Raw genomic sequence first — 13,728 nt, 5'->3', positions numbered from 1 at the left:
AATCCAAAATTAAATCTAGAATCGGCTTCCTATTTCACAACAAAGCATCCTTCACTCATGCTGCCAAACATACCCTCGTAAAACTGACTATACTACCGATCCTTGACTTCGGCAATGTCATTTACAAAAAGCCTCCAACACTCTACTCAGCAAATTGAATGCAGTCTATCACAGTGCCGTCCGTTTTGTCACCAAAGCCCCATATACTACCCACCACTGCGACCTGTATGCTCTCCTTGGCTGGCCCTCGCTTCCTATTCGTTGCCAAACCCACTGACTCCAGGTCATCTATAAGTCTTTGCTAGGTAAAGCCCCACCTTATCTCAGCTCACTGGTCACCACAGCAGCACCCACCTGTAGCACGCACTCCAGCAGGTATATTTCACTGGTCACCCCCAAAGCAAATTGCTCGTTTGGCCGCCTTTCCTTACAGTTCTCTGCTGCCAATGACTAGCACGAATGGCAAAAAAAATCACTGGAGCTGGAGACTTATCTCCCTCACTAACTTTAAGCATCAGCTGTCAGAGCAGCTTACAGGTCATTGCACCTGTACATAGCCCAGCATAGCCCATCTGTGTTTAATTGCTAAATTGAAATTATTTTGCAACTATGGCCTATTTATTGCCTTACCTCATTTGCACACACTGTATATAGACTTTTCTATTGTGTTATTGACTGTATGTTTGTTTATTCCATGTGTAACTCTGTGTTGTTGTTTGTGTCACACTGCTTGGCTTTATCTTGGCCAAGTCGCAGTTGTAAATGAGGACTTGTTCTCAACTGGCCTACCTGGTTAAATAAAGGTGAAAAAGAAAAAACTGTAGTCCCTGGTTCAAATCCAGGCTGCCTCACATCCGGCTGTGATTGGGGGTCCCATAGGGCGTCGCACAATTGGCCCAGTGTCATCCAGGTTTGGCCGGGGTAGGCCGTAATTGAAAATAATAATTTGTCCTTAACTGACTTGCCTAGTTAAATAAAGGTCAAATAAATTGACAAATAGACACAAACCACCATCCCTCATTTGACCTGTTCTGTTAACTGTTCTGTCTTGCCGATGGACGGAAAACCCAGTCAACTGCAAATGATCCATGTCGTCGTTCAGCCACGACTTGGTGAAACATAAGATATTATTAGCTTTAAACTTCTTCACAACAGTATCTCGGACCTGCCTGGTGTGTTCCTTGTTCTTCATGATGCTTTTAACGGACCTCTGAGACTATCACAGTGCAGGTGCATTTATACAGAGACTTGATTACACACAGGTGGATTGTATTTATCATTAGTCATTTAGGTCAACATTGGATCATTCAGAGATCCTCACTGAACTTCTGGAGAGAGTTTGCTGCACTGAAAGTAAAGGGGCTGAATAATTTTGCACGCCCAATTTTTCAGTTTTTGATTTGTTAAAAAAGTTTGAAATATCCAATAAATGTCTTTCCACTTCATGATTGTGTCCCACTTGTTGTTGATTCTTCACAAAAAATACAGTTTTATATCTTTATGTTTGAAGCCTGAAATGTGGCAAAAGGTCGCAAAGTTCAAGGGGGCCGAATACTTTCGCATGGCAGGAGTCACGATCCCACCATAGTTCAAATTAAAATAAACATAACATCATCCAGTAGAAATGTTTTGTTATTTAATAGGCATAATGAAAATGTTCATGCCTCTCAGCTAAATTAAATTAGTTGTTTTGTTATTTATTAATTAAATATTTATACAAATAGCCTATGAGTAAAGGTTATTTGCAAATTATATTATACAAATATTATATGTTCGTGTTTTATTACTGTCTAGGCGACTTGTTCTTTTAAACGTTTATTTGTATTTTTTAAATGATATTCACTTATGATTTATAGCAGGGATGAAGACACAACGGGCAATGTTTTGCTTTTCAATAAACCTGTCATGTTGGTATAAGAACATCATTCTAGTTTATTTTATTACAACTTTACAGGCAAATGTATATTCTGTTCAGATTAATTAAAATCATGTCAATGTGATTGAGGTCCATGGGTGGACGCCCTAATGTGTTACGCACCCAATGGACATAGATGTCCGATAAATTAAAATCTTGCTGGTCACGTTGTCCGGCGCCAAAAGGAAACCTTGGACCAGACCCTCCACTTTCTTATTTAGGCACCCTTCAGAGTACACACCAGAGGTGGGACCAAGTCATTAATTTTCGAAGCACAAGCAATTCTCAAATCACAAAGTAGAACAGGTCGAGTCAAGTCCAAGTTGTGCTTTCTAAGAGCAAGTCAAGGCGAGTCACAAGTTATTTCAAGTCAAGTCACGTTTATGAAACATAAATACGTTAAAATACACCAAATAGCATACACTGAACAAAATATATAAACGCAACATGTAAAGTGTTAGCCCCATGTTTCATGAGCTGAAATAAAAGAAATCGTCTATACACACAAAAGGTAATTTCTCAAATGTTGTGCACAAATTTATTTAGATCCCTTTTAATGAGCATTTATCATTTGCCAATATGATCTAGCCACTGGACAGGTGTGGCATATCAATAAGCTGGTTAAACAGCTTGAACATTACACAGGTGCACCTTGTGCTGAGGACAATTAAAGGCCACTCTAAAACGAACCGGTCTAACAACCGCAGACGACGTGTATGGTGTCATGTGGGCGAGCTGTTTGCTGATGTCAACGTTGTGAACTGAGTGCCCCTTTGTGACGGTGGGGTTATGGTTCTTGCATTCCTAAGCTACGGACAATGAACACAATTGCATTTTCATTTTAATACACAGAGATACCATGACGAGATCCTGAGGCCCATTGTCGTGCCATTCATCGCAAGGATCTGGAAAATGTCGCAGTTCTTCCATGGCCTACATACTCACCAGACATGTCATCCACTGAACATGTTTGGGATACTCTGGATCGAAGTGTACGACAGCGTGTTCCAGTTCCCGGCGACATCCAGCATCTTCTCACAGCCTTTGAAGAGGAGTGGGACAACATAGGTATTTGCGACGAACAGATGCATCTCTGTATTCACAGTTGTGTGTGTGTGTGTGTGTGTGTGTGTGTGTGTGTGTGTGTGTGTGTGTGTGTATATATATATATAAATTTGTTCTGAACTGACTTGTCTAGTTATTTATATTATATATTTTTAAGGAACTTACTCTTGAAAGTTACAATGATAGATCTCACGAAGGTGCAATTTCGAGATTGGGTAGTGCCTCATCAGTTCCTCTTGTCATGTTAGTCATTGTATACCTTAGAGCTATTTATAATTTGTCAGAAATGTCCAGATCAACTAGCCCATGTCAGCTAATGTTTTTTTAATGTATTATTATTTTTTTGCCCATTCAGCTCCCGTTTAGCCATATCAAAGCTCTTCTGTCCTGGTACCCCTGAAGCTAGGACAGCAGTGTCCCTGCTCAACTTCCAAAAACATCTGCAACCGTGCCTCTTCAAAATATATCTTAAATTAACCCCCCACACAATATTTTTTTAAACTTTGGCTACGAGCATCGACTTTGCAGAAAACTACAAACTACTTTGAGGGAAACTGTACTTGTCACGACTGTGATATGTGGTTCTAACCCAGCCATCTTAAGATGTAAATTGCTCTGGATTGGAGCTTCTGCTAAGTAACTAAAATGTAAATGCAATGTCTCAACAAATCTGCACAAACTTCATAAACTGCATTCATTCTCTCAAGTGTCTTGGGGAAAAAAATGTCAATAGTTGAATGGAAGTAATGAAACCGGCATTTGTGAATATATAGCCTATAAAGTACAAACACAATATGTAACAGACTTTAGGTTTATATATGTGTTATACCATGCCTTCAGAAAGTATTCATGGCCCTTGACGTATTCCACATTTTCTAACAGCCAGAGTTCAAAATTGATTTAAAAAGAATTCCCCTCACCCATCTACACACAATACCTCATAATAACCAAAGTGAAAACATGTTTAGACATTTTAGCAAATTTATTGAAAGTGACATACATAAATAATCTAATTTACATAAGCATTCACACCTGTGAGAGAAATTACAATTGTTATAAATGCTGCTATTGCATCAAATGGTTGTTTCCTGCAACAGAATATTGTTGCAACACTCATCTGTGTGTGTTCCACTGAGAATTCAGCCTCTGGAGGCTTAATGTTGACAGTAGATTTACGATGCCTTGGGCCACATTCCATTCATGTGAGGGGGACTACTCCGGTTTGACTGGAAGACACCAGGGAGAGATGGCTCAGGGCCAGACCTTGGTTTCTACACAATGAGAACAGTCTTTACAGCAGATACTGTCTGATGTGAATTTTTAGTGCCTTTCATAAAAATCTTAAACATTGTGACCCATTCTATACATCTGCTTGTCATGAACATTCAGAAAGATGTACTTTGCTATAAAAAAAAGTGTTGTATTCTTTGTCTCTGGGCTCTCAACAAATCATCCGAGGGTGATTTGACCAGCCATCATTATATTAGAGCACTCAATCAATTCACTTTGTATGTGTGTGTTGTCTTGACCTTCTCCCTTATAAGTGAATAAAGATTTAGTTTAAGTATAACTCTGACTTGTGATAAGTTTACTATCAAATGAGGAGAGACAAAGAAATTAACCACCACACACTCCTGAGTCAATACTTTGTAGAAGCACCTTTGGCAGCGATTACAGCGGTGACTCCCAAAGAGCTTTCCACTCCTGGATTGTGCGACATTTACCCATTATTCTTTAAAACGATTATTCAAGCTCTGTCAAATTGGTTGTTGATCATTGCAGGACAACCATTTAAGTAGATTTAAGTCAAAACTGTAACTCGGCCACTCAGGAACATTCAATGTCATTTTGGTAAGCAACTCCAGTATATTAGTTATTGTCCTGCTGAAAGGTGAATTTGTGTCTGAACTGGGTTTTTCAGCAGACTGAACCGGGTTTTTCCTCTAGGATTTTGCCTGTGCTTAGCTCTTCTGTTTCTTTTTATCCTGAAAAACTCTTTGCAGATGACAAGCTTACACCTAACATGATGCAGCCACCACCAAAGTTGTAATCAGTGATGTGTTTGCCACAAACATAACACTTTGTAATCAAGACAAAGTTAATTTCTTTGCCACATGTTTTTCTGTTTTAGTGCCTTATTGCAAACAGGATGCATGTTTCGGAATATTTGTATTCTGTACAGGCTTCTTTCTCCATCACTCTGTCAATCAGGTTAGTATTGTGGAGTAACTACAAGGTTGATCCATCCTTAGTTCTTCCAGAACAGCCATTGAACTCTGTTTTAAAGACACCACTGGCCTCATGGTGAAATCCATGAACGGTTTCCTTCCTCTCCGGCAACAGAGTTAGGAAGGACATCGGTATCTTTGTAGTGACTGGGTGTATTCATACACCATCCAAAGTGTATGAACTTCACCGTGCTCAAAGGGATATTCCATGTCTGTTTTTTTTATGTTTACCGATCTACCATTGGAAAATCTCCTTGGTGTTTGAAATTCACTGCTTGACTGAGAACTTTACAGATAGATAATTGTATGTGTGGGGAACAGAGATGAGCAGTCATTCAAAAATCATGTTAAACACTTATTGCACAGAGTGAGTCTATGCAACTTGTGACTTGTTAAACATTATTTTGGCTTGCCATAACAAAGGGGTTGAATACTTCAGACATTCCAGCTTATCATTTTTTATTAATTTGTAAAAAGGCAATCTCAATTTCATCAATTTGAAATTAAGGCTGTAAGAATGAAATGTAGAGAAAGTCGAGGGATGTGAATACTTTCTGAAGGCACTGTATATCACAATGTCTGGATGCAATATTCTACCCAGGAATATCCAACACTGAAATCTGTTACTCTCGTTATTCCAAATGCATCTGTGGATCTTTTCAGCTGACAACAATAAAAATGTATCTTTGACTTTAATGCAGGGTTTGATCTAAACGTCAGAAGCAATCGAGCAGAATGGTAACTTTTCTATATTATACAGCGGGATGTGTTTTCTGCTGGTGTGTCCTGAGGTAGCTCCTCTCTGAGAACGTCTTCCCGCAAAGCATACTAGTGAACGGCCTCTCTCCCTTGTGGACCTTCAGGTGCATCTTCAGGTTGCCAGCCAGGGCAAAGCGCATGTGACACTGGGTACAGCTAAAGGGTTTCTCCCCAGTGTGGACCCTCTGGTGCCTCTTCAGGTCACCAGCCTGGGAGAACCTCTTCTCACACTGGGGGCAGCTAAATGGTTTCTCCCCTGTGTGGACCCTCTGGTGCCTCTTCAAGTGGTCCTGGCGGGAGAATCTCTTCTCACACTGGGTACAGCTGAAGGGATTCTCCCCTGTGTGGACCCTCTGGTGGATCTCCATCTTCTGGAGGCAGCTAAAGCCTTTGTTACAGAACATGCAGAGGAACCGTTTCTCTTTACTATTGCTTGACATTGCTCCCCCTCCCCGACACTCGTCTCTAGCCCTGTCGTCAGAGTTAAATACCTGATCGAAAAAGATGCTGCCATGTGAATCATAAGGTACCATCGACGGGGATACTGGGTCGCGATCTCTGACCGCGTGTGAAGGGGAGTGGGTCGCGACATTTAGATTTGTCTCTAACCTATCCCTGCAGTCTAAGTCACTGGTGTTGCTCTGCAAGTATCTTTCCCATAAAGGAGTCTTGTCTACATTACATGTCAGAGGAGCGTCACCTTCCATTTTCACAGTCACCTCATCTATCGCTATAACCTCCCTTTTCTTATCCATGCACCCTTCAGAGTATACACTACTACTGTACTGGTTCCAGTCCCCTCTAGACAGATCAGTCTGTGTCTCTAATACCAAGGGCATGATGCCAGGGTCCATCGCTGTAGTATAAGAACGAGACAGATCATTGCCAGTCTCTAACGCATCACCCGAGTCCTCATGGGAATGAACCGTCCTTGGGCTTGGGTTTCCATAAAGTAAGTACTTTGAGTCAGGAGCAGGAGAACAGCCAGGTCTCCCCAACAACAGTCTCTCCGGGTCTGATCCGTGGTCAGATCCTGTGTGTAAGAGCCTGTGTGTCTCGGTGTCTGTCTCTGACTTGAGGACGGTGTTCAGCGTTCCACTGACCTCCGTGATGCTGGGTCGGGTCCTGTGCTGGGGCGTGGTGGTGAGGTCCTCCACGGCCACAGGGGGCACCACTCCAGCCGCTGCTCCAGTCTGGATGTCTCTGCTGTGTGTTGGGTCCTCTCCTTCAGTCCTCTCCTGCTTGACCAGAGACGATCCTCCAGGACCTGCAGCCTCGGCATCTGCAGACTGACAAGAAGAGAGGAGTTGATTATCGGTAAAAGGGCCAGCCCCAAGTGGTGAGGGTAGGCAACTGCTCCACAACGCTGACTCTCAAAACCCGGGGCCCATCAGCAGGGCTCTACACGGACCTTTTTTTTTACAAGGAGCACATGTGAGCCTAAGATTAAAAATGTAGGAGCACAATGAAAAATATTTGCGGTAACAAGCAGTTTTCTTCGTAGTAATGGCGCAAGCATGACAGTCATGAATCTGCAAGCCTCGACATTAACACTTGTTGTCCGGGACAAGTAAAATATATAGAGGAGTTGTCATGATCGACAAGTTTTTTAAAAAATCACACAAAAAAAATCACAATATCAAACAATTACTCCGATCAGAATTGGATCAGAGGCCAACATCAGAATAATATTAATATTTTCCATGTACATACTGAAAAAGCCTACATTTCAAAAGTGTAGGTGACATGAATGCTGGCGACAGCCTCATGTCCAAACCGATGCCGACATGAGGCGCCAGAAAATGTAGCCGTTCTAACGGACAACAGTAATTTGGTCTATTCCAGGTGCTGTTGATACTCCTGGGTCTATTCCAGGTGATGTTGATACTCCTGGGTCTATTCCAGGTGATGTTGATACTCCTGGGTCTATTCCAGGTGATGTTGATACTCCTGGGTCTATTCCAGGTGATGTTGATACTCCTGGGTCTATTCCAGGTGATGTTGATACTCCTGGGTCTATTCCAGGTGCTGTTGATACTCCTGGGTCTATTCCAGGTGCTGTTGGCTGTGCCTTTGTACTACATGGATGTTGGCCTCCCCAAACTACAACTCGTACTCCCTTTATTTATTGGCTTCCTGGTAAGATCCTAATTTGATAAAGCCATAAATAGTTTTGTTTCTGTCACAGGATGTGGCTGTGGGGAGGACGGCTCATAATAATGGCTGGAATGGAGCAAATGGAATGGCATCAAATACATAGAAATCAGGTGTTTTTTTTTTTTTTTAATAGTTTTTTCCCCACCCTACCTTACCATCCATACCATAATTAGAGTAAACTAATGGACAACAATACTTCTACTTACAGCTATTTTGCTCACATCTAAGTTACCTGTAGTTAAATAATTATACATATATATTCATAATTTCCCCTTTCTTCAAGTGCTACATTTTCCCCCACAGCAGCCAATCCACCACTCATTCTGATCTTAACCCCAACCCTCCGCTATCCACAGATCAACGCATCTTTCCCAGCATCATGCATTTCTATTTCCTTTTGCAATACATCCCTCCATTTTACTATGATGTCTTACGAGGGTCCTGAACCTTATAACTATTTCTAACATTTCTACTGATAATTCCCGAAAAATAAATACCTTCCCCAACAGTATAATGATATTTCCCCATTGACTGATTGTTGTTGCGGCATCTGGAAAAAACACTTTCTGCAGGTCCGGCTGAACCCTGATATTATGACACAACGACCATTCCTGGACCTGACTCCAAAAGTGAATCACTGATGAACAGTACCATAAAATGTTGTAGTATTGGTTCCGTTCCCTCGTGGCAGAGTCTGCACAAGGCTGACTGTTCAATTTCCCATATTTAACATTCTTTTTGTAGCAGGTATTTTATATAATAGCTTAAATTGACGTGTCAATTGTTGTACTACGTGTCACTTCATAGACCCGATGCCAAGGTGTTGGGACATCAAAAAACCTGTTCCCAACTGACCTGAATTTGATACAAACCTTTTGACTATAAGTGAAACAAACATTTTTCGATTTACACTAATCATTTGAAGTAATTTATCATTTTTTAATAGGTGTCAGACAGACTAACTCTCTAAGTAACGGCATCTTCAAATTTGTGGCAGAGCAATGAGTTGGTTTTAATTTTGTATTGAGCATACACCTCCATACACCGTTAATTGCTTGAGTGACAATTTTACCGTTCACGTTTACAATGTACTTCATAAATATTATACCCTTTGTAAAATTTTAACCAAGAAAATAGTTTATTATCTCTATCAATCCATTGGAGTTTAGCTATATTATTTGCTGCAATATTAGATCTGCTTTTTTGGGAGGATGCCATTTTAATTGTAGCCAACTCATTTAAAAAGGAGGATACTTTAAAACAGGGATCTATTGTCAATCCATCGAAAATGTACGGTTTTAATCTACAAAAAGGCAAAAAGCCCACTCTTAAACATATGTTGGGCCTCTCTTAGTTAGTACCTTGCTAGAAAACCAGTTTGGATTTAGATAAAATGTTGGCTTTAAGAGAGGATCAGTGCCTTCATATTTAATAGTTTTAACCCTCCAAACTCATGTTCGTTATATAAATATACTTGTTAATCTGGTTTGCAATTCCAAATAAAGTTAAATGTTCCTCGCATTATTTGAAAAAGGATTCTCCTGGAGACGGTAAAGCCATGAATAAATAAATATGTAAACTACAATATCACCAGAGAATTAATTAGGGTAATCTTCCTGTAAAACGGTTTCAAGATTCAATCTATTTTGCTAAGTTTTCGATCAAAGTTAATAGTTGCAAGATAGCTCAACTTTTCTGGGATATGTACACCAAGCACATAGACTTCACCATTCGGCCATCTCATTAGGAGACCACATGGCAATTTAATGTTTGTATCTTTTAGACACTCAATCCGTAACATAGTTGGGTTTTAGTCCAGAGAAATTGGAGAAAATAAAATAGCCACTGCTAAATAGTTAATTAATTGGTTATCCGAATTATCTGCACTAACCCTATTTTGCACTGACTAGGCCACCATTTCCCAAACTAGGGGTCATGAATTGAAAATGGGGTCGCGAGATAAACTATGAAATAAAATACGCTTGGTTCATAGAACCCGGGTTACGTCAGTAACCTCCGGTAGCCGCTAGATGCGGTTGTAATAAACAGACGGTTTCTGTTTTCGTCCTACAAATGAAATGTTGCTCTATCGTTTGAACGGTTTAAGCTACAAAATATTATGACCCCCCCATCCCCGAAAGATAAGACTCAGGAACACATGTGTGTCTCCCTCTACAATGCCCACAAGCCTCAATATAACAGAGTGGACTAGACCAGTCAGACTGGGGAAGAAAGAACATCAATGATGATATTCTTTTCTACACAGAAGATCACACAAAATTGCCTGATTTTCTGAACATCCCAATACCTTTCTGATCCCTTATTGATGTCACTTGTTCAGGTATCATGGCTTTCACCTGGATTCACATGGTCAGTCTGTTATGGAAAGAGCAGGTGTTCTTAATGTTTTGTACACTCAGTGTAAACACACACCGAAAACACAAAACATTTTACACTCAGTATGCAGCTATTACTCTGTTCTTTATTTTACTCCTACTATTATATATCCTGATGCCTAGTCAATTTACCCTGCCTTCACATACATATCTAATACCTCATACACTGATCTGGAACTGGTACTCCCTGTATATAGCTCCACTCTTATATTTTATTCCTCGTGTTGTTACTTTTTTTTTGTTATTATAATTTTATATATATTTATTAACTCTTCATCGTTGGGAAGGGCTCGTAAGCCCAAATATAATTTGGATTTGACTTTGTGAATCGGGCACCACCTTACCCTTGATGTTGCACAACGGCGTAAGTCAATAAGTCATCATTTTAGTCAAAGTATGATATATTTGGGCTTGAAGTGACAAATCCGAATGTGTGACTTTCAATGTTTCCGTCAGTCTTACGTGTTTTTTCCTATGGTGCCAATTCGGGCCACATTTGATGTACTATAATTTTTGATGTAACACTGATACTAACCTCTATCAAAATAACATGCTGGGTTGAGGTTCCATTCCCATCATCAACAGTGATTGGTTGGTCATCTCTCCACACATTGGGTCCCGCTGGCTTCACAAAGCTCCTGTGTCCTCCAGCAAGATGTCCTGAGAGAGTGATTGGGGGGAAAGTGGTGGTTAAGGCAGGTACTGTCAATGCTCAACGCAATATTGTACACTATTGACAGTTTACAATTGGCAAGATAACACTTCTCATAACTTCTTGATATGCTATTTGTTGATTGATTATGTTCCATGCATCACATTATTTCAATTGAGTATGAAAATAAGAAATTAAGTAAATAAAGAATCTGGTTAGAACATGATACTTCATAGCAGTGTCCGAAATCTGGCTTGCCTAATACTTACTGCATACTGTGTAATAATCGTATTACATACTATTTAGAACCTACCGGTTAGTAAAAAATAATACAGTAAGCTACAAATGCCAACACACTAGGCTAATCCATTGTCTTACATTAGATAGTGTGTCGATTCTGCCTGCATCCCGTTAAGGGACGACGCCACGTGACGTGAGACAGTGGGGCTCAATGTGCTTTCAAGACTGGGAACTCGGAAATAACCGAGGTCAAATAATGACATCAGTGATCTTCAGGTAGGGAAGTCGGAGCTCTAGAAAGATGCCCGATTTTCCGACTTGCAATTTCCAGTCAATTTTCCGAGTTCCCAGTTGTCTTGAATACCGAGAAGTCTGAGATGTACTTGTTCTGAATCGTTATGAACTCGGCAAGATACTGATAATGCGTCATCTAATTTTCGATGTTTCCCGCCATTCGTTCATTTGGTAACTCATCCCTGTTGTCAAACTCATCAGCTGTTGTCAAACACAAGTGAGTCTTACTCTAAAGTGTGCATTGACTTCTACTAGATGAAAAGCCGACATGACTATAACATACTAGCATTCAAAACATACTCAATTTTAGAAAATTCACATACCTAAAAGACCTACAATTTAGAACGCAAATATAGGCATTTGGACAAGGCAATTATGTCTTCGTGCAATAATACTTTTCTTAATTGACCTGCCTGGTAAATAACAAAAACGGTGCAAGATGGCTGTCAGGGCAGTATTGCATACTATCCAAAAACTGACCAAGTTCAAAATCTGGTCAACACATCTGAACACGAGCAGAACACGAGCAGAGGGCGACAGGCCGCACAGCCTCGGCATTCAGCAAAATGTACCTCTTGTCATTCCTCTGTATCGGTCGAGGATCTTGACACTATTGGGACGACTCGCGAGGACGCGCTCCCGTGATACCTTCAGTTCCAGTAGCTGCAGTTTCCTCCGCAAAGCCCTGTTTTCTTTCTGGCTTTGAGTTATTTCCAAACGAAACACTGCATAGTCGTCGTCTACGAGTTTACAGATCTCTGCCACGGCTGCATTCGCTAGAACCTCCATAACGGAGGCTATTTGAGTGTGAAAAACCATACCGTCACAGTTAGCCATTGTTAGCTAACACGCATTAAACCCAACCTGAGGTAAGTATGTGACGCTATGCAGTTAAATTAACGATGGTCCAGTGTGTTATTAAACGTCTAAATGACAACCTTAACGTGGAAATTGTTATTGGTCACTTCCTTTTGTTTGGCGTCATAGCTCAAAGGGTGCGGTTAAATGAAAAAGTGATGCGCGCTGTTCTGTGAATTACGGTTTCGGTTTATTACGAAACACGTCAAATCTCCTATTATCAGTGTCTTTCAAGCCGAGACGAGAAAATTACAATGAATAAATTTATTCCAGCTACATTACCTCAAATTAAATATTCAATTGTCCTGGATCTAGCCTAGGTTTACTGTCTCTCTAAAAATAGGTATTTACACAACAAGCCTGTTTCAAATGGTAAATTAAAGGATTAATGAGGGGTAATGTGGTTAATTACCCTCTTAGCCCAAGACACTCAATTTAACTACGGTGCATTAGGAAAGCATTCAGACCCCTTGACTTTTTCCACATTTTGTTACATTACAGCTTTATTCTTAAAATTATTCAATTGTTTCCCCCCTCAATTTACACAACATAACCAAACATTTTTACATAATGGGTTATGTTGTGTAAATTGAGGGGGGAAACAATTGAATAATTTTAAGAATGAAGCTGTAATGTAACAAAATGTGGAAAAAGTCAAGGGGTCTGAATACTTTCCTAATGCACAGTAGTTATGTTGAGTGTCTTGGGCTAAGAGGGTAATTAACCACATACCCCTCATTAATCCTTTAATTTACCATTCATAACAAATAAAAACTCAAACATGACATTTACATAAGTATTCAGACCATTTACTCAGTACTTTGTTGACACACCTTTGGCAGCGATTACAGCCTCAAGTATGAAACTACAAGCTTGGCACACATGTATTTGGGAAGTTTTCCCCCATTTATTTTCTGCAGATCTGCTCAAGCTCTGTCATGTTGGATGGGGAGCGTCACTGCACAGTCATTTTCTGGTCTCTCCAAAGATATTAGATCAGGTTCAAGTCCGGACTCTGGCTGGGCCACTCAAGGATATGCAGAGACTTGTCCCGAAGCCACTCTTGCGTTGTCTTGGCTGTGTGCTTAGGGTTGTTCTGTTGGAAGGTGAACCTTCGCCCCAGTCGGAGGTCCTGAGCGATCTGGAGCAGGTTTTCATCAAGGA

The 13,728-nt window shown here is 40.5% G+C and overlaps 2 protein-coding genes across 3 annotated transcripts in view; both read right to left on the bottom strand.

Annotated features, from left to right (window-relative positions):
• Positions 1-13,728, bottom strand: part of LOC124001614 (gastrula zinc finger protein 5-1-like) — a 532,153-nt gene that overhangs the window by 24,702 nt on the left and 493,723 nt on the right. The window lies entirely within an intron of this gene.
• LOC124001646 (zinc finger protein 566-like) lies at positions 5,587-12,708 on the bottom strand. Its single transcript, XM_046308622.1, has 3 exons — positions 12,279-12,708; positions 11,056-11,180; positions 5,587-7,256 (listed from the first exon to the last, which is right to left on the bottom strand). Exons 1-3 carry the CDS (start codon positions 12,541-12,543, stop codon positions 5,961-5,963), a joined length of 1,686 nt encoding a protein of 561 aa, XP_046164578.1. The 5' UTR covers positions 12,544-12,708; the 3' UTR covers positions 5,587-5,960.

This window comes from Oncorhynchus gorbuscha, linkage group LG17 (assembly GCF_021184085.1).
Source record: "Oncorhynchus gorbuscha isolate QuinsamMale2020 ecotype Even-year linkage group LG17, OgorEven_v1.0, whole genome shotgun sequence".
Taxonomy (NCBI): domain Eukaryota; kingdom Metazoa; phylum Chordata; class Actinopteri; order Salmoniformes; family Salmonidae; genus Oncorhynchus; species Oncorhynchus gorbuscha.
Note: the sequence above shows the minus strand (reverse complement) of the source record. Positions and strands in the feature narration are given on the sequence as shown.

Excerpts from the sequence above, each read along its gene's own strand:
- LOC124001646 (XM_046308622.1), bottom strand. The coding sequence starts at position 12,543 with ATGGCTAACTGTGACGGTATGGTTTTTCACACTCAAATAGCCTCCGTT. Across the intron at positions 11,181-12,278 it reads ATACAGAGGAATGACAAGAG|GACATCTTGCTGGAGGACAC; the intron begins GTACATTTTGCT and ends TCACTCTCTCAG. Across the intron at positions 7,257-11,055 it reads AGCATGTTATTTTGATAGAG|TCTGCAGATGCCGAGGCTGC; the intron begins GTTAGTATCAGT and ends TCTTCTTGTCAG.